At 48.4% G+C, this 25,238-nt stretch overlaps 1 protein-coding gene across 1 annotated transcript in view; it reads left to right on the top strand.

Annotated features, from left to right (window-relative positions):
* The window catches only part of SRD5A1 (steroid 5 alpha-reductase 1), a 33,255-nt gene extending 9,337 nt beyond the window's left edge, over positions 1-23,918 (top strand). The window contains exons 2-5 of the mRNA XM_068990740.1: positions 11,726-11,892; positions 16,221-16,322; positions 19,413-19,563; positions 23,412-23,918. Of these exons, the coding sequence (XP_068846841.1) occupies positions 11,726-11,892; positions 16,221-16,322; positions 19,413-19,563; positions 23,412-23,478 (487 nt within the window). The 3' untranslated portion in view covers positions 23,479-23,918. The remainder of the gene's footprint in view (positions 1-11,725; positions 11,893-16,220; positions 16,323-19,412; positions 19,564-23,411) is intronic.
* Positions 23,919-25,238: the final 1,320 nt, after the last annotated feature.

Here is a 25,238-nt window from a genome sequence, read left to right as displayed (position 1 = left end):
CAGCTTCCACTGTACAATCATAAGGGATTTGAATTAGGTCATACCTGAATGGTCTAGTGGTTTTCCCTACTTTCTTCAATTTAAGTCTGAATTTGGCAATAAGGAGTTCATGATCTGGGCCCCAGTCAGCTCCCGGTCTTGTTTTTGCTGACTGTATAGAGCTTTTCCATCTTTGGCTGCAAAGAATATAGTCAGTCCAATTTCAGTATTGGCCATCTGGTGATGTCCATGTGTAGAGTCTTCTCTTGTGTTGTTGGAAGAGGGTGTTTGCTATGATCAGTGCGTTCTCTTGGCAAAACTATTAGCCTTAGCCCTGCTTCCTTCTGTACTCCAAGGCCAAATTTGCCTGTTACTCTTTTGACTTCCTACTTTTGCATTCCAGTCCCCTATAATGAAAAGGACATCTTTTTTGGGTGTTAGTTCTAGAAGGTTTTGTAGGTCTTCAGAACCATTCAACTTGAACTTCTTCAGCATTACTGGTCAGGGCATAGATTTGGATTACTGTGATATTGAATGGTTTGCTTTGGAAATGAACAGAGATCATTCTATCATTTTTGAGATTGCATCCAAATACTGCATTTCCGACTCTTGTTGACTGTGATGGCTACTCCATTTCTTCTAAGGGATTCTTGCCTACAGTAGTAGATATAATGGTCATCTGAGTTAAATTCACCCATTCCAGTCCATTTTAATTTGCTGATTCCTAAAATGTTGACATTCACTCTTGCCATCTCCTGTTTGACCACCTCCAATTTGCCTTGATTCATGGACCTGACATTCCAGGTTCCTATGCAATATTGCTCTTTACAGCATCGGACCTTGCTTCTGTCACCAGTCACATCCACAGCTGGGTGGTGTTTTTGCTTTGGCTCCATCCCTTCGTTCTTTCTGGAGTTATTTCTCCTCTGATCTCCAGTAGCATATTGGGCACCTACTGACCTGGGGAGTTCCTCTTTCAGTGTCCTGTCTTTTTGGCTTTTCATACTGTTCATGGTTTACCATTCCCTTCTCCAGTGGACCACATTTTGTCAGAACTCTCCACCATGACCTGTCCCCCTTGGGTGGCCCCACACGGCATGGCTTAGTTTCATTGAGTTAGACAAGGCTGTGGTCCATGTGATCAGATTCGTTAGTTTTCTGTGATTGTGGTTTTCAGTCTGTCTGCCCTCCGATGGAGAAGGATAAGAGGCTGATGGAAGCTTCCTGATGGGAGAGAGGGACTGAGGGGGAAACTGGATCTTGTTCTGATGGGCAGGGCCGTGCTCAGTAAATCTTTAATCCAATTTTCTGTGGATGGGAGGGGCTGTGTTCCCTCCCTGTTCTTTGACCTGAAGCCAAACTATGGCGGAGGTAATGAAGATAATGGTGACCTCTTTCAAAAGGTCTCATGATGCACTGCAGCAATCAGTGCCCCCAACCCTGCAGCAGGCCCCCGCTGACCCACGCCTCCGCCAGAGACTCCTGGAAAGTCTGGGTCAGTCTCTTGTGGGGTCACTGTTCCTCTCTGTTGGGTCTTGTTGTGCACAAGCTTTTCCCTTACAATTATGCAGTGGAAGTGACAAATAGATTCAAAGGATTAGATCTGATAGACAGAGTGCCTGAGGAGCTATGGACAGAGGTTCATGACATTGTACAAAAGGAAGTGATCAAGACCATTCCCAAGAAAAAGAAATGGAAATAGGCAAAATGGTTGCCTGAGGAGGCCTTACAAACGGCTATGAAAAGAAGAGAAGCAAAAGGCAAAGGAAAGAAGGAAAGATACACCCATCTGAATGCAGAGTTCCAAAGAATAGCAAGGAGAGATGAGAACGCCTTCCTCAGCGAACAATGCAAAGAAGTAGAGGAAAGCAATAGAATGGGAAAGACTAGAGACCTCTTCAAGAAAATTAGAGATGCCAAGGGAACATTTCATGCAAAGATGGGCACAATAAAGGACAGAAATGGTATAAACCTAAACAGAAGCAGAAGATATTAAGAAAAGGGGGCAAGAATACCCAGAAGAACTATACAAAAAAGATCTTCATGACCCAGATAACCACAAAGGTATGATCACTCACCCAGAGCCAGACATCCTGGAATGTGAAGTCAAGTGGGCCTCAGGAAACCTCACTATGAACAAAGCTAGTGGAGGTGACAGAATTCCAGTTGAGCTATTTCAAATCCTAAAAGATGATGCTGTGAAAGTGCTGCACTCAATATGCCAGCAAATTTGGAAAACTCAGCAGTGGCCACAGGACTGGAAAAGGCCAGTTTTCATTCCAATCCCAAAGAAAGGCAGTGCCAAAGAAGGCTCAAACTATCGCACAACTGCACTCATTTTACACACTAGCAAAGTAATGCTCAAAATTGTCCAAGCAAGGCTTCAATAGTACATGAACCGTGAACTTCCAGATGTTCAAGCTGGATTTAGAAAAGTCAGAGGAACCAGAGATCAAATTGCCAACATCCACTGGATCATCGAAAAAGCAAGAGAATACCAGAACATCTACTGCCCTACTGACTGCGCTAAAGCAGTCAGTGTGGATCACAACTGATTGTGTGGATCACAACAAACTATGGAAAATTCTTAAAGCGATGGGAATACCAGATACCTGACCTACCTCCTGAGGAATCTATACCCAGGTCAGGAAGCAACAGTTAGAACTGGACATGGAACAACAGACTGGTTCCAGATAGGAAAAGGAGTACATCAAGGCTGTATATTGTTACCCTGCTTATTTAACTTATATGCAGAATACATCATGAGAAATGCTGGGCTGGATGAAGCACAAACTGCAATCAAGATTGCTGGGAGAAATAGCAATAACCTCAGAAATGCAGATGACACCACGCTTACAGCAGAAAGTGAAGAAGAACTAAAGAGCCTCTTGAGGAGAGTGAAAAAGTTGGCATAAAACTCAACATTCAGAAACTAAGATTATGGCATCTGATCCCATTACTTCATGGCAAATAGATGAGGAAACAGTGAGAGACTTTATTTTTCCGGGCTCCAAAATCACTGCAGATGGTGACTGCAGCCATGAAATTAAAAGATGCTTGTTCCTTGAAAGAAAAGTTATGATCAACCTAGACAGCATGTTAAAAAGCAGAGACTTTACTTTGCCAACAAAGGTCCATGGATGTGAGAGTTAGACTGTAAAGGAAGCTGAGCACTGAAGAATTGATGCTTTTGGACTGTGGTGTTGGAGAAGACTCTTGTTTCGTTTTATTGCTATAAGAAATAATGCAATCATTCAGCAAATGATTTGACCCTTGAAATAGAAGCAGTTGGACATCATCTCCCAGGGCAGCCTATAAGGTCACCAACCCAATTTTGGGAACACTTAAGTAGCCAACTTGGGTGATCTGGCAGTAACTTAGGTAATGGTGGGCTTCCTCAGTGGCTCAGTGGCGGGAAATCCACCTGCAATATTGGGGATGCAGGTTCAATTCCTTCAGGAAGATACCCTGGAGGAGTAGATGGCAACCCACTCCAGTATTCTTGCCTAGAGGATCCCACTAACAGAGGAGCCTGCTGGGCTACAGTCCGTGGCGCCATAAAGTCAGACATGACTAAGCATGCGTCTACTTATCCACTTACTAGGAAATGGTAGATGTAATCATTTTCAAATGTTTAAATGAGAATTGTTGTTAATTTTAATAATTAATTGTTTCACTTCTTTCTCAACAATTTAACATCACTGTAATCTACAGCCCTTCTAAATTTGGATCAGTTCCTTTTTCTTATCGTTCCTTCTGTAAAAAGAAAGGAATTTAGTGATTATAGTGATTAAACTGCGATAAAGCTATGTATTTAAACAAGGATTTTGCCCTTTCAAGGTGAGGCTGCAAACACAAAGAATACTTTACTGTCGGTCATTCTGATCTTTGGCATAAAAGTTTTCCACAAGGCTCAGGCGAGGATTTGGTGTGCCCTTCTCGTTCTCCAGTTTTCTGGTGTGTTTCCACATTATACATGCCTTGTCCTTGCATGTGCGCTTAGTCACTCAGTCATGTCTGAGTCTTTGTGACCCTATGGACTGTAGCCCACAGGCTCCTCCCCACCCTTTCTGGTTCCTCTTGGCCCAAGGCAAAGGAAAACGCTGCTGGTAGCAGCTGCATGGCTTTCCAAGGAAAATGGAACAACCCAGAAGGATGAGGACCACCCAGAAGATGCCAGGAGGCGGCACGGCGCTCCCCTCTGGAAGGTGTGTCGCATCTGAGTGTCCAGCCGCTGAAGACCCGGTCTGTGAGCCAGGGCAGCTGGTCCCCGGGGACATGCTCAGCCTCTGGGGAAGGAGAGGGTGGGGAAAACGATCTCAGCTCCCTGCTGGAGGTCTGTGGGCCTGGGTGGTATTGCTTGGGACCGTTTGTTCCAACCTCCTCGTTTTGTGGACATCAGGGTCCCTGCTGAGCCCTCTAAGGACAGAGAGCAACAGAAGAGACCTGTGTCAGCCTAAGGCCCTGTCTCCAGTCCTGGCCCCTTTCCTGACATCTCACCTGAGACCAAAGAGAGAGAAATCCTCTCCCCAGGTTGTTTGTGACCGGCTCCCACAGGCACAGAGGTCAGGGCACCCTTCCTGGTCATCTGGGGAACAGGACAGGTGTGTATAGTCCCCACCGGCCACCAGCCAGCCCCAGACCACAGTGGCTGTCCGAAACCCAAGTGCTGGGGCCACAGGCAAGAGTGCTTTTGAAGAAAACCCAGGTGACATGTCCAGATTAGATCTGCTGTTGTGATCTGGACTAAGGACTGTGAACTTCCCTGGAAAGGGCCGGGTGTGTCTGCCCAGCTTTCCGGCCCAAAGGCAAAGGAAGATCCTTGGTGTTGCAGCTGATAACTGAAGAGGAAACAGATATTCACAGAAATTGTGTCGAGAGAATTCAAAATATAAGAACACCTCAATGCAGTTTCGGTAATAGACGTGTAATGAGAAGAATGGGATTCTTTTTTGTTGTTGCTGGGGAATAAAATTTAACTTTGAGTGGTAAAGAAGCCACTAGCAATGCAGGTGAGGGATCGATCCCTGGGTGGGGAAGGTCCCCCAGAGAAGGAAATGGCCACCCACTCCAGTATTCTTGCCTGGGAAATCCCACGGACAGAGGAGCCTGGCGGGCTGCAGTCCGTGGGGCCATGAACAGTCAGACATGACTTAGTGACTAAACGACAATAGCAACAACAAGTTGCTGGTCTAGGAAAGTGGAAGTGTTAGTTGCCCAACTGTGTCCGACTCTTTGCGACCCCATGGACTGTAGCCCACCAGGCTCCTCCATCCATGGAATTCTCCAGGCGGGAATACTGGAATGGGTTGTCATTCCCTTCTTCGGGGGATCTTCCCAAGCCAGGGATCAAATCTGGGTCTCCCGCATTGCAGACAGATTCTTTACTGTCTGAGCCACCAGGGAAGCTGGTATAAGAGATGGCTTTAAAGGCCTTAAATTTTCACAAGCTTTGTGAATTTGTATTTTGTCTGTCGCACGCATATTTACCACCATGATTTACAACATCTCAGCAGATTCCACTGTAGACTCCACTGTACTGAGCTAGTTGGTTGCTCAACTTCTTTGGAGGTAGCCTCACCTTTAGTTGTTCCCCACAGACTGTATACAGCAGCCTGCCCCAGCCTTTTCAGCATCACGGACCAGTTTCATGAAGGACGGCTTCTTGGCAGACCGAGATGATAGCGTTGGAATGGTTTGGGATGATTCAAGCACAGTAGGGGTCAAGCTGTTATGAGAATCTAAAGGCACCACTGTGGAGAAGGCGATGGCACCCCACTCCAATACCCTTGCCTGGGAAATCCCATGGATGGAGGAGCCTGGAAGGCTGCAGTCCATGGGATCACGAAGAGTCGGGCATGACTTCACTTTCACTTTTCACTTTCATGCATTGGAGAAGGAAATGGCAGCCCACTCCAGTGTTCTTGCCTGGAGAATCCCAGGGACAGCGGAGCCTGGTGGGCTGCCATCTAGGGGTCGCACAGAGTCGGACACGACTGAAGCGACTTAGCAGCAGCAGCAGCAGCAACAAAGGCACCACTGATCTAGCAGGAGGTAGAGCTCAGACTGTAAAGTGAGTTAACGGGGGAGCAGCTGTGAATACAGATGGAGCGTCACTCGTTCACCTCCTGCTCTGCAGCCCAGTTCCTAACAGGCCATGGACCAGCACTGGTCCATTCCCTGGGGGTTGAGGGCCCCAGGTTTAGAGAGCCTGAGCCCTCGGCCACTCCAGCCTCAGCACCAACCCCTGGAGTGAACAGCTGAGCCATTGCAATGACGCCCTTGGACTTACAGGCACCGAGGATGCCCGCCTGCGCCGCCTTCTGCCTCCATTTTTAACTTGTCAAGTGTCACTCCTGGTGTCCTCACTCCCCAAGCCACTCTTCTTCCCAAAAAGCTAATCATGTTACACAAGGTTATATTCCCTGGATGTGTTTCTTTAGTCCCTACAATTAATTGAGTCACCATCGGTCTACATGGTTTTCCTTGCTGGGCTAGCAAAATGAACTGCTTGGTAGCTTCCTAAGGCTGTAGCCTCATTTTGATCCATTTTTTAAAAGAAGTTTTGTATTGGGGTGCTGGTTTAAACTCTGATTTTTCTGACCGCTGCTTTCCCATGAGTTGGGGATACTGCGATGACCACCGAGCCTGGCAGTGGGGGCCTCTGTTAGAGTCTGCCACAGCTCTGCTGGCAGTGAGCCCCAGGGATGCTTTGCCAGCTGGTGGAGTTCTCAAAGGGGCTTCCCAGGTGGCTCAGTGGTAAAGAATCCACCTTCCAACACAGAAGATGCAGAGTCAGGGCTCAATCCCCGGGCCAGGAAGGTCCCCTGGAGGAGGTCGTGGCAACCCACTCCAGTACTCTCGCCTGGAGAATCCCACGGCCAGAGGAGCCTGGCAGGGCTACACAGTCTGTGGGGTCACACAGAGTCGGACACAGCTGAGCACGCACGAGCACGCAGTAACAGAATATCCCACGCTCCACTTACCGTCAAAGCACAAAGAGTCCAGCAGCTTTCCTCATTCTGACACGGTGGGCAGGCACGCAGATCCCTGCGCCACGCGACAGAACACCAAGCGCAGCGAGCCCTGTGCCAAGAGACGAGAGCGCCACACGCAGGACCTGCCCCGCCCACGGAACTCCTTCCAGCCGAGACGCTAACAGAGGCCCATGGCCGCGCTCCAGCACAGCTTTATTTACGGACACTGAAATCTGAATTTCGTACAATTTTCATGTGTCATGGAATAGTTTTTTGATTCCCCACACCCCACCCCGCCTGCCCAACACACACACTATTTTAAAATGTAAAAAGCGTTCTTAGCTCCCAGGCTGTAGAAAGCAGGTGGTGGTCTGGACTTGGCCCGGCGGCTGTGTTTGCCGACACCTGATCCACACTCACACTGGTGTCAGAGAACATTAGTGACCCAGGAGGAACGGTCAGGGAGGCAAAACAAGAGGCAGCTTTGGGTTCCACCTTTACGGGGTGCCAGCCAGATAAAGCATCCGCCTGCAATGCAGGAGACCAGGGTTCGATCCCTGAGTCGGGGAGATCCCCTGGAGAAGGAAATAGCCACCTACTCTAGTATTCTTACCTGGAGGATCCCATGGACAGAGGAGCCTGGTGGGCTCTAGTCCGTGGGATCGGAAAGAGTCAGACGCGACTGAGCAACTAACACACACCCAGCCAGTGTTTGCCTATGCAGAAGTGGAAACCAGAGGGGGAGAAATCTGTCAGAAGTTACAGAGGTCTTCCACCTCAGCAGCGTTTCCTCAGACTTAAGCCTTCAGCACTGCATAGAACTATAACCTAGAGATGTGTGATGACTAGCCTAGAAATTTGCCTTCAACTGCAGGTTTTTTTTTTTTTTTGGCCTGACCTCGCCGTATGCGAGATTTTAGTCCCCCACCCAGGGATTGAACCCGTGGCCCCTGCAGTGGAAGGTGAAGTCTTCAGCATTGGACTGCCAGGGAAGGCCCCTTCAACCACTTTTTGCTGCTGCTGCTAAGTCGCTTCAGTCGTGTCTGACTCTGTACGACCCCATAGACGGCAGCCCAGCAGGCTCTGCCATCCCTGGGATTCTCCAGGCTAGAACACTGTAGTGAGTTGCCATTTTCTTCTCAACCACTTTTTAGGACCTGGTTTTTCTACTCTGAGCTCTCTGGGTTTTTTTTTCCTCCACTTTCGGATCGTGCATCCCTGTTAGCCTGTGTTGAACTTGGCGTGGATTCTGCTCAGGCCATCCATCCGAGACTCTCAGGACCGGAGCACTGTGCATTTCCTCAGGCATGTTTCTAAACCAAGCCCACACCCCCTGCGTCCCCCACCAGTCTTATTTCCTGCTCACTTTTCTTCCCTCCGTGTTCCTCCAAACTTGGAATTCTAACACTTTCTCAGTTGGGTCCTGCAGTTTCCCTCCTGGAAAATTCCTTGAGACCGTGGCTTCCCCAGAAGTTGTTTCCCCCCCCGCACCCCGCCCCCAACTTTCTCACCATACTGTCCCCTTCCTGCTTTCGCAAGGCTCGGGAATCCCCTGAGCTGACTTGGGAAATGAGCTCACTTATTCCCAGTGCTTCTCAAGTCTGGGCACTCGGGGACAGGCTGAGAACTGGTCTGTCATCAGCTGCCTCCTCAGGCTGTAACACAGGGCCCTCTGCCCTGGCTGAGAATCTGGGAGCAGCAGAAAGGTGCTATGGCAACAGTGCCCGATCGCAACACCTCAGAACCCCTGCCTGTTTCTAAGGGAGCCTGTGCCAATACCCCCAGTCAAGAGCGAGCCCTGCCCTTGCAGCGTCAGTGTCTGCAGTTAGCCTGCGTCCCAGTGCCAGTCAACTTGTACCAACTGTCTGCCCAGGTAGCAGCCATGGTTCCCCGATGCAGAGAGAAATGGCCATTCTTTTTGTGTACCACACAGCACGTGGGCTTCCCCCGTGGCTCAGCGGTAAACAGTCTGCCTGCAAACGCAGGAGATGTGGGTTTGAGCACTGAGATGGGAAGATTCCCTGAGGAGGAAATGGCAGCCCGCTCCAGCGTTCTTACCTGGAGAATTCCGTGGACAGGGGAGCCTGCAGAGAGCATCAGAAAGAGTTGGGCACAGTTGAGCACGCATGAACCTTGGGACACAGAGTGTGGATTCTTACTACCCACCCAGGGAGTGATCCTGCACCCCCCTATGTTGGAAACGTGGAGTTGTTACCACTGGGCCACCAGGAAGTCCCTCCCTGTTCTTTTTGAGGGGCTTGTGCAGGGGGTGACAGAGGCTGGATGGCATCACCGACTCAGGGGACATGAGTTTGAGTAAACTCTGGGAGTTGGTGATGGACAGGGAGGCCTGACGTGCTGCGGTCCATGGGGTCACAAAGGGTCGGACACGACTCAGCGGCTGAGCTGAGCTGAGCTGTCAGCACTGTGGTTTCCAGGCAAATCGCTGCTCCACCAGTGGTGTCATCGCCTGATGGATGCTTCCCGTCCAGCTCGTGCTTTGCCCTAAACTTACACAAGGTCTTTGGGGGAAGTGGCTGAACAAGATGAGAACCTGCTTGTGATTCCTGGGAAAGCTCTCCGAGATGCTGAGTGAAGCTGTTGGGGAGAGCATGCCTTGCGGCTGTGACATCGCAGTGCTGTCATTGTGCTGTTACTGTTAACGGTCGTTTATGTCCTGGAGCAGATGGCCAAAATGGAAACTATAAGTGTGCACGTTTTCCCGTTTTAAGCTATCATTTACGTAAATAAATTTCCACTTGATCAGTTTTGGTGATTGGATCAGGCTGTGTGGTCATCACCACAGTCCAGAGATATAGGGCGTTGTGTCCCCATATATGTCCTTTATGCTTCTTTGCTGCTGATCCCTTCCCCTGACTCTAGTTTTGGCTTTTCTAGAATTCCTTGCATCTGAATTCTTTTTCCTTGATAGAGGGATTAAAGTTGTCACTTTCTTCTCTGCTCAGTTTTGGTCACCTTTGTCTTTTAAAAATTTTGTCTGCTTCATCCGTGTTGTCAAATTTGTTGGCATAAAGCTGTTGAAATCGCTTCTTATTATCCTCTTAAGGGTATAGGGTATGTAGTGATGACCCCCTTTTAAATATATGACGTATTGATTTTAAAGAGAAAATTAAAACACAACATAAAGTTCTACATCCTGTTTTTTTCGTACAGTTCTAGCTTCTTATCCTTTTAATTTCTGTCTTTAAACTTCTACTGATGTGCACTAAGGGCTTCCCAGGTGATGGTGCAGTGCTAAAGAATCCTCTTGCTAATGCAGGAGGCACAGAAGACAAGGGTTCGATCCCTGGGCAGGGAAGATCCCCTGGAGGAGGTAATGGCAACCCACTCCAGTATTCCTTCCTGGAGAATCCCATGGACAGAGGAGCCTGGCAGGCTGCAGCCCATGGGGTCACAGAGAGTCAGACACAACTGAGCAACCCTAACGTTGTTCAGGCATTAAGTCGTGTCTGACTCTTTATGACCCCGTGGACTGCAGCCCGCCAGGCTCCCCTGTCCTTCACTATCTCCCTGAGTTTGCTCAGACTCATGTCCACTGAGTCAGTGATACCATCCAACCATCTCATCCTCTGCCGTCCCCTTCTCCTCCCGCCCTCAATCTTTCCCACCATCAGGGTCGTTTCCAGTGAGTCAGCTCTTCGCATCAGGTGGCCAAAATATACTTAAACTCAGCCACTCTCTAGCCCATGACCTTAAGCAGACTGGAGCACTGTGAGTCTTAACCGTGTCCTCTGTCAACTGTGGTGACAGTGACTCTGTGCAGGTAGCTGGGAGGCCTTGCCCACGGTGGGCACTGGGGAGATGACAGCCATCGCCATGGCGACAGATAATGTAACAGTGGGCCCCGAACTCAAACGCCTTGGACCAGACTGAGTCACTGGTGTTAGGGGGATGAAACCTTCAGTTTTCTCTCATTCCGTGCATCTGTTTCACACTCCGTATAACTAGAACCCTGAATTTTTGCACAGTGGTGTCCTTTTTTGAAACACAGTCAATTATTTAACTAGAAATTCTGCTTTCAACAGATACAGTACATCTGGGCAAGTATTCCTAAGAATGACTTTTATATAAAAATCAAGATTAAAAATCCAAGACACTGAGAGCAGAGCTTCTCAGTCTGTTTCTCATTATAGCACACAATGTACATGACATATCTTTAGCATATAGTGGGATAATCTGACAAGAAGACTCCCTGGGAAGACATAGCTGTTCTGGAGCTCTGGCCCCCCCAGATCCTGCCCTGTCAGCTGGGGGGCTAAGGCAGCACCGCTCTGGCACACCTGTAATTCAGTGCTGAGCTCCTCTAGTTGGAAAGCTCTGCGAGACATCTGGGACAATTAGAGATAATAGTAATAGAATAGCCAGCAGTGAATTGAAAGGCGCTCAGTCATGTCCCACTGTGCGACCCCATGGACTGTAGCCCTCCAGGCTCCTCTGTCCATGGGATTCTCCAGGCAAGAGTACTGGAGTGGGTCGCTATGCCGTCCTCCAGGGGATCTTCCTGACCCAGGGAGCAAACCCTGGTCTCCTGCATTGCAGGTAGATTCTTCATCGTCTGAGCCGACAGGGAAGCCCAAGAACCAGTTTAAGGAAACATCTAAGCATTGCTGGAGGAAGAAAATAAAGAAAATCTTCATGCTTAAAAAGAAAAAAAGAAATGTGAGACATTAAAGGAGAATTGCAGACATTAGATTCTTTATCATTGTATCATTGTTGCTTTAAAAAATACATATTTCTTGTCCCTGAAGGACCTTGGTTTTCCCATTTCTGATCCGAGGAGGGAAGCCCACGCCGTTGTACGCCTTCCTGTTGGCGTTCATCTTCTGCACCTATAATGGCTACCTGCAGAGCAGGTACCTGAGTCAGTACGCAGTGTACGCGGATGACTGGCTCAGCGACCCCCGGTTTCTAACAGGTGAGTGTCCTCAGTGACGCATCCCATCCCTGTAACATTCAGCTCGGTGTTCACCTTCCGGTAGGGTCCAGTTAGAAAGCACACTCGTCTTGAGAGAACAGAGAGTCTGCGGAGGCCCCTTGACCTAGGCCAGGGGACTGAGCGCTGGCGGGATGGAAGGTCAGGCTGTCCACATGACGCAGGCTCCCAGCTCCCTTGCCCACTCAAGCGCCAAACGCACAAATACCTGTTCTTAAGATGACCTAAAAATAGCAACGAGCTGCAGCAGACTAAGCAAGGGGCCAAGAATGAGGATGCTTGGGCACTAATGGGCTGTGTAATCTAAGAATGTCATCAAACCTCCTACAGTTTCTTCTGGAAGGCGAGAGAAAGTCGGTCATCTTCAGTGAGGCAGTTAGACTTTAAACTCTGAGGTTTATGAGGTTTTTGAAATTTTTTTTATCTTTATCAATTAATATAAAGTAGCACGTTTTCCAGGCTTCCCTGGTGGTGCCTCAGACGGTAAAGAATCTTCCCACAATGCAGGAGACCCGGGTTCCATCCCAGAGTCAGGAAGATTCCCTGGAGGAGGGAATGGCAATCTGTTCCAGCATTCTTGCCTGGAGAATCCCATGGACAGAGGAGCCTGGCAGACCACAGTTCTTGGGGTCACAGAGTCAGACACAGCTGAGCGACTAACACTTTCACTTTCCTAGTACATTTTCCAGTTCTAATTATAACCTTACAATTTCTAAAGAAAAATGGTAAAAAAAAAAAAAATTAGTCATCAAAAATATTTGCAAGGATGTTAAAAATATGTAATTTGGGGGCTCTTGTTTATAAGGAAATTTCTATATGTTTACCCTCCTAATGTTTAGAAATTCTAGCACATTTAGTTACAGCTAGTGGGCTTCCCAGGTGGTACAGTGGTAAAGAATCTGCCTACCAATGGAAGAGACGTGGGTTCGATCCCTGGGTCAGGAAGATCCCCTGGAGAGGGAAATGGCAACCTGCTCCAGTATTCTTGCCTGGAAAATTCCATGGAGAGAGGAGCCTAGGGTGGGGGGTGGGGGGGGAGGGAGAGTCCCATTCAGGGAGTTGCAGTGAGTTGGACACAATGAGCCCCTGAGCGCACACACATGCACACAGGTAGCTACTAAGAGTCCATCAGCTTTTCAGCTTGCCCTAAGCCCTTTAAACTATATAAAGTAACCTTAGGACTTCCCTGGTGGTCCAGTGGTTAGGAATCCACCTGGCAACGCAGGGGACATAAGTTTGATCCCTAATCTGGGAAGATTTCACTTGCCTGAGACCAGCTAAGCTGGTGTGTCCTAGAGCCTGCGGTCTGCACCAGGAGAGGCCGTCACAGTGAGGAGCCGGAGCCCCGCACCTAGAGAGCTGGCCCCGCTGCTCGCGGCTCGGGAAAGCCACGTGCAGGAGTGAAGACCTAGCACAGCCAGAAGCAAGTTAAGAAGCAGAGCAGCCCTCCATTTCTCTTGCTTGTGTGTTTCCTCCACATCTGTGAATTGGTCATAACAGAGAGGAGTGAACGTTTAAACTCCCGGATGGCACGGGTAGTACAGAACCCCGCCTGCCGGTGCCGGAGACGCAAGAGACGCTGGCTCAATCCCAGAGAAGGGAAGATCCCCCGGAGGAGGGCCTGGCAACCCACTCCAGTGTTCTTGCCTGGGAAGCTCCATGAACAGGGGAGCCTGGTGGGCTGCAGTCCGCGGGGTTGCACAGAGTTGGACACGACTGAGTGACCCAGCACACACCCACGCTAGCTCCACCATCTGTGCCTCCATGAAATGCCAGACTGAGCTGTTGCGTTTGCTCCCTGCCCCCAAACACGATCTTGATTTACCTGCTCTCTATCTGATTTTCTTCTGCCCCAGTTATCAGAAGGAGGAAGGAAAAAGAACAGGCTTGGCCCATTGCCAGGAACTGCACCCACGCCTCTGCCTTCTGAGGTTCAGAGAAGGACTGCAGTTAGGTCCTCATCACTCGAGGAAGGAAAGGTCAGAGAGTGAATCAGGCGGCCCCAGACCTAGCCCGAGTCACAGCAGAGTAGTGGTTTCACCAGCCCCTACAGGTAGGCAACCAAGGACAGAGAAAGGGAATTTTTTTCAACTAAAAGATAAGTTTTAAATGTTTATTTGGGTGGCTTGGATGGTGAAGACACTGCCTGCAGTTCAAGAGACCTGGGTTCGATCCCTGGAGTCAAGAAGATCCCCTGGAGGAGGGCATGGCTACCCACTCCAGTATTTGTGCCTCGGGAATCCCGTGGATGGAGGAGCCTGGTAGGCTGCAGTCCATGGGTCAGCAAAGAGTCAGAGACAGTTGAGCAACTAACACTACTGCTACTTGAGGTTCTCATGGGAATTGCTTCTGGGATGGATTGTTTGAAAATTTTTGATGAACAGCAATAAAACAAAAGAATTATTTGGCCTGTGCATTTAAATGTCATTTGAAGTAGTTCTGCAGGTAGGCCTTGTCCCCTGCAAACCCTTTGAAGCTGGTCTAAAGTTTAAGACATTCAGTAAATTATATATAGACTTCTTAACTTCTCCATGATTGAATAGGAAGAATTGAAAATGAGAGCATATGTCATTGAGAAACAAGCTGGGTTACTTTTTTGGTATCCTGTTCATTTCATAAAGTACACATGCACATAGCTTTTGTAATTATATGAAGTTTTGAAATAGCATAAATGATTATATTTACAATAGTTACCATGAAAAGATAAGTGAATAATAATAAAATCCCAACAAAAAGTTTTCCAGAGGAGTACATGTAGTTCATCTAAAAGAGTTTGTACAAAGATTTTAAGATCTCTAGCCACGAAATTAAATGTTTAATTCAGATGAACACAAATATTAGTTTTATCACTGACCTTGGTGATAAAGGAAACTTGTCTCATGGAATTTTGTGAATGTGATGCTTTCTGGAGCTTCAAAAGTGATACAGTGAAATACAAAAAGAGTAGCAAGTCAACTAGAAATCGATGGCTTTAGAAAGTACTTTTGCTTCCCAGGTGGCTCAGTGGTAAAGAACCTGCCTGCCAAAGCAGGAGACGTGGGTTCAATCCCTGAGTCGGAAAGATCCCCTGGAGAAAGAAATAGCAACCCGCTCTAGTATTCTTGCCTGGGAAATCCCATGGACAGAGGAGCCTAGCAGGCTGCAGCCCACGGGGTTGCAAAGAGTTGAACACAACTGGGTGGCTAAACAACAAACCAAATAAATGACTTACAAAAGCTACTAACAAAATTTGGTACAAACTGTTTAGAAAGAAAGCTGCCTAGGAAAGAAATCCTGAAAGCCTTACTGTAGACCTGAGCGTGATTTACGTCCCTGTTCTCACCCGGGAGAACTGTTTAATGCCCCTGGACTAACTGATGAATAGTTAATAATGTTGCTCCAAGTGTTCCTCTCTTTGACTTTGAGTCAAATGCCACAGTTGAGCACCATGTGCTTTCCACTTTTCTTTTCATATCTCAGAACAGTCAAGCGAACGTCCTATGAAATCAAGTCATTCCTTTTATCAAACACTGTTTTGACATTTTGCCTTTTCTTGTTGACATTCATCAGTGTGATACCAAGTCTCCCTTAACTGATGAAAAACCTCTGAAATCGTTTGACAATGGGAGAGAAGGCGTTCAGATGCTGTGGAATATCTAGCCAGAGCCGGGCAGCTGGCAGTTGACAGTTTTGTTGAGAGTTGAGGACACAAACAGACCCACAAATGCCAAATGATGAGCGAGCAGGAAATAAGTGGGGGAGGGGTGTGGATCTACATTAAATCGCTACATAAAACTATAGAGAAATGAGGACCAGGTCTCAGCTCCTGGGAACCACTCCCTCAAGGGGCCTGAGTGCAGCCCACCCTGGTAAAGCGCACGCTGGGGACTCCCTGCTCCACGTCTGCCCATGGGAGGGGGTCGGGGGGGATGCTGTGCTTCAGACAGTGTCTGTGACGCCACATAAACTTGGTGGGCTGACCCACGGGCGATGACAATACCTTTTCCTAAAGAGGCTTGTGCCTTAGTCAGATTTTTAGTCATCCCAGTCATCCTAAAAACATAGATTGTGACCATCAGATCAAGCTGTTTTAAATGCATAATTCAGTAGTGTTTTTAGAAATGCAAAGCCCTATCTCGTAACACCTTTAAGTCATCTTTCTAAATAAAGCACAGTATTTATTTCCATGGTTTTTACTATCAGTCATGGCTTATATGTTATGCCACTAATGATATTGTGAAGGATTACAATAATACTGTTCATTCACACTTGGGCTTGTGAATTCTGTGGCTTAGTTACCATAATACCCTTGGATGTTTTATCTTGTTTAGGTTCTGCCTTATGGTTGATCGGCATGCTGATTAACATCCACTCAGATCATGTCCTGAGGAACCTCAGGAAACCAGGGGAGACTGGCTATAAAATACCAAGAGGTATGTACTGAAAATGGGGAATTTCTTCTAAAATTGACTGCCTGGAGAATTCCATGGACAGAGAAGCCTGGTGGGCTACGGTCCATCGGGCTGCAGAGTCGGGCATGACTGAAGCGACTTAGCATGCATTCCAAGATTGTATGGCGTGATGCCGCGCTGCTTTTGTTTTGCCAGAGCTCGTAGCTGAAGTACACTGTTCATTAGCTGCAGGTTTTCAGTGTGTCGCTACTACTAGTAGGAGCAGTGACTAATCATTGTTTTATTAAAATGATAAAAGAACCAGTTCTGACTAATGGAAGCAGAAAGGAAACTCTAGTTATATCTGTGTTTGGAAAGAGCATATGAGTAGGAATTTATGGTCTACAAGAGGTGTCCAGCACTTCCCTTCTTGCCATAGAATAGAATTGATTCCTTGACTGACCCTCTTTCCAAAACATTTTAAAATGCTGAGTAAAATTTTTAAATGCATCAGTGCCAGGGACCAGCCCCAGTGGACCCAGGGAATTTGAAGCGGGGACAGAGTCGGCGATTAAAGAGAGATTAATTAGAAATTTAAAGAGAGATTAGGGAAGAACAATGTAGTGAAAAAATAGAGAAGAAAAGAGGCTGATAGTCCTTGGTTTACATGGAAAGCTAATAAAGTCTCAAGACAAGAAACTTGCACCATCTATGTTAGGCCACAGGCGCCCACTTGAATAGCGGAGGGTGCCCCGCCTTGGGCTCCCTCTCGCGTGGGTCTTAGAAGCCGGGGCAAATAAGTAGACACGGAGAGCCTCTTCGTTCCAAGGGATCAGCCTGAAAAAGGGAGGGAGAGGGAGAAAGAGAGAGAGAGAGAGTCGACATGGGGGAGGCCAAGCTTGTGCAAAAACCCCCATAACTTAAAGGTGCTTATATACCCTATGTTTTACATAAAGGAAGATACAGAGTCAAGCAGGGGCAGCAGTCCTGACCCTTATGATACCAGGCTTTCTTTCTGCATATCTTTCTGTATACAGAAGGTCTCAGGTGATTTACATTATCTTCTGGCCACGAGGCCTGTTAACACTTTATGGCTGTCTTCCTTAATCAATGTTAATCTCATTTCCCCTGAAGTGTTTTCTTTAATCTGCATCACCCTCAAAGCACTAAATAAAGTTACATCCCTATAGAACAGAGGTGCAGTGGGTTATAAGAAAGAAAATACTTAACTCAAAGATCTATGTTGCTACTTGTTTTTTCTATATACCAACTATATCAACAAATAAAAGATATGAAAACTTGGCAGCAAGTATTGGCTCAACAATGAAACCCCCAATCAGTCCTATTCTAATGATTTTGACTCCTCGGAAGCCCCTAAATTCCTAGGATGTTTTAAGCTTCCTGTGCCTCTTGCAGTGGGGAGGCTGTGAGCAATCACATGCGCAGTTGTAAAAGGTCCGGACAGACCTGTCAGGCAGGCTAGAAAGCCATCAGAGGGGTTTCTGGATTGAAACACTCTTATTATGCCCAGGAGATTTGTTACCTGAAAGCTCTAAATTAACTTTTTCCAGAAAAAGGTGGTGGGGGATAGCCCCCTGTTAATGTCAGAGGAGTTGGTGAAAGGCATAATATAGTAAGGCAGACAGATTTTGGTTCTGGGGGTAGATGCTTGAGAAAATCTAGGGGGACCCCTGAGGCTTGATCCCGCCTTTGTGTTTTGTCAGGCCCCCTTCCTCATGACCTTTGCCACCGGTGGGATTCCCCATGCTGGCTCCCGGCACATCAGTATGGTATCAAGAGCAGACGTGATCATCAGAGGGCAAAATCTACATGAGGGCTAAAGCCCGAGTGCATCTTGGTTGGATTGGTGACTGCCCACTGACCCTCAGGCTGGCTTGTAGCCCAAATACGTGCCACTCATCTGATCTGAGAAACCATCCAGCCATGAATAGGATCCTTGAGGTCCTGGGGGTGGTGGGCTCACACCCATGATCGAGGCAAACCCAGATTCCCAGAGAACCTGCCTTCCACTCAGGCCTCGAGAGCCCAGCAGACCCTACACCGCGGGAGAAGGGCCACAGTCCTTGCAGAGCCCCTGAGGAACAGAGCCCCATGAGCAAGGGCTTCATTGATGTGAGTGACCTCAGAGCTTAGCATTCAGATACAGGTTATAAACTTTCAAATTTAAAACTTAAATGTTTCAACCATAAAGGGATTGAAGGTATGAGTAAAGGAGTAGCATACTATAAAAAGAACTAAACAGATATAGAAGTTAAAAAAACAATAGAGCTTCTGGAAAAAAATTTTTTTAATCAGTCGGTAAAGCTAAGAACTCAAAGAGCGGAGGTAAACAGCACAAACGGCAGCACTCAGGTTGGAATCCTTGTGTTTATCTTCCTGGAAACCATACAGAAAGAACAGCGGAACAAATAACCAGAAAACCCCGTGGACCTCAAATTACTTAATATGTAGCCCTGGGGTTATCCTTGCAGTCCGCCGCTGTGGTCTCTGGCCCGAGCTCCTTCCACCCCAGCCCCACTCCCAGCCCCCTCACCTTGCTCTGCCCTTTGAGTCCCCTGGACCCTCCCTGGGGTGTAATAGCCCAGGTGTGGAGAAAGCGGTCTCATCCATGGAGCACCCCACATCCTTAAAAGAAGGTCTGGCCTGTCGTGTAGACTTGGTGCATCTGGGGAGACTTGATGAGTGAACACACAAGTGAATCTGTCCTTGAAAATTAGTATTTCCTTCCCTTTTTTGTCTAGGGGTTCGTAGAAGTCCATCTTAGCCAGACTAACACGTTAGTCTGTGCTTCCCAGCCTTGTTTAAGTTTTGTCAGCTTGACTCGTTAGCTAGTAAAGCAACATTGAAGTATGTTAAAGCCGTAGCATTTTTATAGTCAGATAAACAGGTGGATATTGATACAGGCATGCGGGTACTACCAGAAGGTGCGGTATGAAATAGTAAAGCTGGTCTTAGTGGAGGTGTCTCGTCGATGCAAGTTCTGTAAAGGTCGTCTTTTTCCAGAGTTGGTTTTTATGTTCTCCCTGCAGGTATCTACAGGCCTCTCTGCAGTCAAGGTTTCCTTAGGCATTGCTTTTTAGTAAATGTACTGCTGGCTCTGTTTTCTCCTAGGGGGCTTGTTTGAATACATATCTGCAGCCAACTACTTCGGAGAAGTCGTGGAGTGGTGCGGCTACGCCCTCGCCAGCTGGTCCATTCAGGGCTGGGCTTTCGCTGTGTTCACCTTCTGTGTCCTGTTCACCAGGGCTCAGCAACATCACAAGTACGTTCAGAAACACGTTCGGCATTTTTAATTTGTTCTCTGATCTCTGATCTCTGTAGAGCAATCCTCAGGTTAGATTTTAGAAGCGTTCATACTAATTTGTCAAATCCCAGTCTATACCAAGCGTTAGCTAGACAAAAGGGCTCTCCTGGTGGTTCATACATTAGAGAATCTGCCTGCAATTTGAGAAAGCCGGCTTTGATCCCTGGGTCAGGAAGATCCCCGAAGGAGAAAGTGGCAACCCACTCCAGTATTCTCGCCTGGAGAATTCCATGGACAGAGAAGCATGGCAGGCTACAGTGCATGGGGTCACAAAGAGTCAGACACGACTGAGTGACTTAACACTTTTAGCTACGTTAAAACAGAAAAGCACAAATGTCCGAAGAAATGCCTAGCTAGAATCGTCCGGCATGTGTCAGCCTCCTCGTTTGCTCCACCCTGTTCTGAGCCTTTTTGATGCTCCATGGCTGGGCTCCATGGTCAAGTTAAATGTCTAGCAGCGGATTCAGGGTCTGCTGTGGACTTGCCCATGACAGTGGGCGATGCTGACCAGGCAGCAGTGTTTGGAAGAGTCGGCATCGTGCCCTGGCAAGAGTCCCGTCCCACAGGTGTGCCCCACCACCCGGGCCTGGGGTCCCCAGTGGGCCCCAGGTTACCATGCCCCGAAACCACATCATTTCACATCAGTTCATGGCAAATAGAAGGGGGAAAGTGGAAGCAGTGACAGACTTTATTTTCTCGAGCTCCAAAATCACTGTGGACAGTGACTGCAGCCATGAAATTCAAAGACCCTTGCTCCTTGGAAGGACAGCTATGACAAACCTGGATAGTGTATTAAAAGCAGAAATATCACTTTGCTGACAGAGGTCTGCATAGTCAAAGCTGTGATTTTTCCAGTAATCATGAACTGGATGTGGGAGTTGGACCATAAAGAAGGCTAAATGCTGAAGAACTGATGCATTTGAACTGTGGTATTGGAGAAGACTCTTGAAAGTCCCTTGGACTGCAAGGAGATCCAACCAGTTCATGCTAAAGGAAGTCAGTCCTGAATATTCATTGGGAGGACTGATGATGAAGCTGCAGCTCCAATATTTGGCCTCCTGATGCAAAGAGCCAGCTCTTTGGAAAAGACCCTGATACTAGGAAAGATTAAGGGCAAGAGGTAAAGGGGGTGGTTGAGAATGAGATGGTTGGATGACATCACCGACTCAATGGATATGAGTTGAGCAAACGCCAGGAGATAGTGAAGGCCGGGGAAGCCTGGTATGCTGCCATGCCTGGGATCACAAAGAATCAGACACAACTGAGCGACTGAACAACAAGAAGACACATATATAAAGTGTGTTTGTGTGTGTGTGTGCGTGTGTGTGTGCGCTGTACAGCATGAGTCATCTTAGGGGATCTCAGTTCTCTGACCAGGGGTCAAACCCGTGCCCCCTGCAGCAGAAGCGCAGAGTGTTAAGCATGGGACCACTGGAAGACTCCTTGTAAGCAGGGCCCCAGCCTCTGGGATCTGATGCCTGATGATCTGAGGTGGCGCTGATGTAATAATAAAAGAAAATAAAGTACACAGTGCATATAGTGTGCTGGAAGCGTCCTGAAACCATTCCCCTGACCTGGTCTGTGGACAAACCGTCTTCCACAAAACCAGCCCCTAGAACCAAAAAGGTTGGCGACCTCTGCTTTGAAGTCTTTTCTTGAGATGGATTTGAGGTCTCAGTGGTTGAACAAAGCAGAACAGCTTCCTGGGCGCACGGCGCCTGGAGCTGTCTCGAGGGCTGTGCGGGTGAGGCTGTCCTTGTTGACTTTGGACTGCCGCTGGCCTTCACTCTTGCCCTTCCGAGGCCACTGTCCCCAGTCCCCGGGCAGGGTCAGGAGAGGGACTCACCTCCTGCCCTCCTGGCCTGGTGTCTCTGCCCTGCTGAGCTATGGGAGGCTCTCAGGAACCAGCTGGTTCATGTCCTGGATCCCGAGCAGGATGTCTTAATCCGTTCAGGCTGCTGTAACAAACGTGCCATAAACCAGGGCCTTATAAACAAGGGACATCTGTTTCTCCCAGCTCTGGAGGCAGCAAATCTGAGATCCGGATGCCACCAGTGGGGCCAGTTCTGGGGGAGGCCCTCGGCTGGGTCGCGGATGGCGCCTGCTCGCTGCCAACTCATAAGGCGGGAAGAGGGAGGGCCTCTGGGGCCCCTTTAATCAGGCCACTGACTGCACTCTGGAGGCTCCACCCTCATCACCTCCCGAGGCCTCACCTCCAGAGGTTAAAGTGTCAGCCTGGAATGCAGGAGACCAGGGTTCGATCCCTGGGTTGGGAAGATCCCCTGGAGAAGGAAATGGCAACCCACTCCAGTACTCTTGCCTGGAGAATCCCATGGAGGGAGGAGCCTGGTAGGCTACAGTCCATGGAGTCTCAAAGAGTCGGACACGACTGAGCAACTTCACTTCACTTTGCAGGGTTCACATTCAAACCGTAGCACAGGCCAACATGAGCCAACACATGGATTGTGCACGTACTCGGCCCCGCTGCTGTGTGTAGCCCCTCTTGTCTCCAGGCACATCGCTGATCTGGAAAAGTCCATGGTTACCATGGCCTCTAACCCTTCTTATCTCCAGACGCCATTGCTGATCTGGAAGTCCCTGGTCGCTATGGTCTCCCAGGGGGCTCAAGTGGTAAAGAGTCCAGCTGCCAATACAGGAGATGCAAGAGATGTGAGTTTGATCCCTACGTTGGGAAGATCCCTTGGAGAAGGAAATGGCAACCCACTCCAGTATTCCTGCCTGGGAAATCCCATGGACAGAGGAGCCTGGCGGGCTACAGTCCGCAGAGGCACAAAAAGTCGGACACGACTGAGCATGCACACACACGCGTGTCAGGGGAAGTCATGCTTCATCCAAGATCCACTGACCACCTTCTGGGGTGCTTCTCTTGATGTGCCTTTTGGGGATACAGAAGCGTGCATGAAAGCACCATGGCAGTCTTCCATGTCGCGACTCCGTGCGGATGACAGCGTTGAATTTATCTAAAATCAACAGGGTTTTACCGACTCACTTCCAGGTTGTTGTCTTCATATATTTCTGCCATGTCTGAAAATAATAGCTAATCATTTTCCATCGTTGTTTTCAGTCTGTTTAACCTTCATTGTGCTTAGGGAAGCTCCCTTTTTCCATCTATTTCTCCATTTTGTCTGATTATTTTTTCATCTTTACTCCATCCACTTAGCTACAACCCTTTCCACAGTGAATGAGTGTGCCTTGGTTGACTTCGTTTATAGTCAAAACTGAAAATGCCTGTTTGCTTGAGTGGAGGGCCACATTGTGAATGATCCCTGTTGCATGTTCCTAGATTTGTTTTGAGAGTTGCCCGGCCCATAGCTGTGTGCTCTCGTCACAGACTGGGCCCTAGTTCTCCTCCGAAGACTGGAGAAAACTCTCAGAGTCGCTATTACCATAGTCAGGACACACCTGCTCGGTTCCCCTCCCCTCCCCCAGTCTGTCTGCTTCTAGGGTCAGTGTGTTTATCACATGCCTGTAACTTTCCTTGCCAATATAAAGGTGAATTATAGGTGTCACTTCTTCTCAAATCATGCTGTGCCATCAGATGTGTTTAGATATTCATGATACTGACAAAGTCAAGCTGTGCACCTGAGATGCCAGAATTTTTATTACTCTTTTTTGATTGGAGTATGTTTCCTTATCAATGCTGTGTTCATTTCTACTGTTTTATAAGTACTTTTGAAAAGGTCAGGAGCCCTTTATGAGGAGACTATTGTCCATTTTGTTAGCATCTGTCAAACGTTTTAGTGAGAAAAGTAACTTTTAAAATGTATTTTTTGGTCTTGTTTCAGGTGGTACCATGAGAAATTTGAAGATTATCCAAAATTCAGAAAAATCATGATTCCGTTTTTGGTTTAAGTTTGTCGTCAGTGGAATTATCTTTGACTTGAAGCTTTTCGATGATGTTTCTCTCGGGACCATGTAAATGAACCGATGTCTCTGTAATTTTTCTGGTACTTCATCTGTTTTAAGATTTGCTCTAGGATTTTTTTCCCTAGCAGATGTGTAAGCTGCCCAATAACAATCTAATCAAGCTGAAATCACAGACTGAAGTATGACGCTGCCCACCAACCAGGTCAGGAATCTGAACTCCTCTGATTTGGGGTCTGCTTCCATGGAGTGGGGCTTGGTGGCTCAAATGGGAAAGAATCCGCCTGCAGGGCAAGGGACCTGGGTTCCGTCCCTGGGTTGGGAACATCCCCTGGCAAGGGCACGGCGGCTACGGCGGCTAAGTCGCTTCAGTCGTGTCCAACTCTGTGCGACCCCAGAGATGGCAGCCCACTAGGCTCCCCCGTCCTTGGGATTCTCCAGGCAGGAACACTGGAGTGGGTTCCATTTCCTTCTCCAATGCGTGAAAGTGAAAGTGAAGTCACTCAGTCATGTCCGACCCTCAGCAACCCCATGGACTGCAGCTTTCCAGGCTCCTCTGCCCATGGAATTTTCCAGGCAGGAGTACTGGAGTGGGGTGCCATTGCCTTCTCCCAAGGGCATGGCAACCCACTCCAATATTCTTGCCTGGAGAAGCTTATGGACAGAGGAGCCTGGAGGGCTATGGTCCATGGGGTTGCTGAGGGTCAGACGTGACTGAGCGACTTCACTTTCAGTTTTCACTTTCACTTTCCATGAACTGAAACATTTCTGTACCCCTTACACAACCTACAGCATGAGTTTAAGGTCAGAGGTGACATCCCCCTCCCCTGACCGGAGACATGTTCTATCTTCATGTCCCTCATCCCGCCAGGTCAGTTCTGGGTACTCACGGTGTACCCACAGCCTCTCACAATTGGGTGCTGGGCGGGCAGAGAAGTTGGGCCTGGAGAGGCCCAGTGGAGGCTGGTACAAAGGCCTCTGGCACCTGCTCCAGCCTGGTCCACCAGGTGACCTCACTGGGAGGCAGGAGGCCAGGGGCATTCTTCAGGAGCAGGCCACTGTATCCCGCCCAGGAGGACTTCTGGTGGCCCTCGGCTGGGGGCATGAAGCTGCCCGGGCCAGCCCTCCCGTCGTGTCCCTCACCAGGCGCTGCTGGCCTTGGATGCCTTTCCTTCCTCCTTTGAGGGAGAATTAGAATTTTTTCAGGAACTTTTTTTTTTAAGTACTTCTCAAGATTGCACACCTGCAACTTGAAGCAGAATTTCTTATTCTCGATGCTCCTAACTCTACGGAGATCAGTAGCAGTAATAACGTTGACTAGGTATTGCCAGATATGTCACAGGAGCCTCCCCTTTGTGAAAATGTAATGAACATGGCGAAGACCCCCTCCTCTCCTCTGTTGCTTCTGCATTTGCAGAGCTGGGAACTGGAACAGGGGTGAGTGGAGAGAGTTCTGTTCGCTTACGATTGCTGACCGTGCTGAGTGATGGGACTCCAAGACGCACGACGTGGTGTCTTATGCATTCTTCAGCTGCCGCCTCCTGGCAGGAAGCACGCCCTCGGGCCCCTGCTCTCCGGGCCCCTGGGCACCCCATCGAGTCAGCACCCCTCTCCCCTTCTCCTGGCTCACCTTCCCCACTAGGGGCTCCCTCCCCATGAGTGTTCATGTAGAAACTGTATTCTTGGTGTTAGCAGTTTGTTACAGTCTCTTGGGGTTTTCGAAAAGCTTTTCCTGATATGGTTGTCCT

Source organism: Capricornis sumatraensis, chromosome 18 (genome assembly GCF_032405125.1).
Source record: "Capricornis sumatraensis isolate serow.1 chromosome 18, serow.2, whole genome shotgun sequence".
In the NCBI taxonomy this organism is placed as follows: Eukaryota; Metazoa; Chordata; class Mammalia; order Artiodactyla; family Bovidae; genus Capricornis; species Capricornis sumatraensis.
This window is presented reverse-complemented; position numbering and strand designations above follow the sequence as displayed.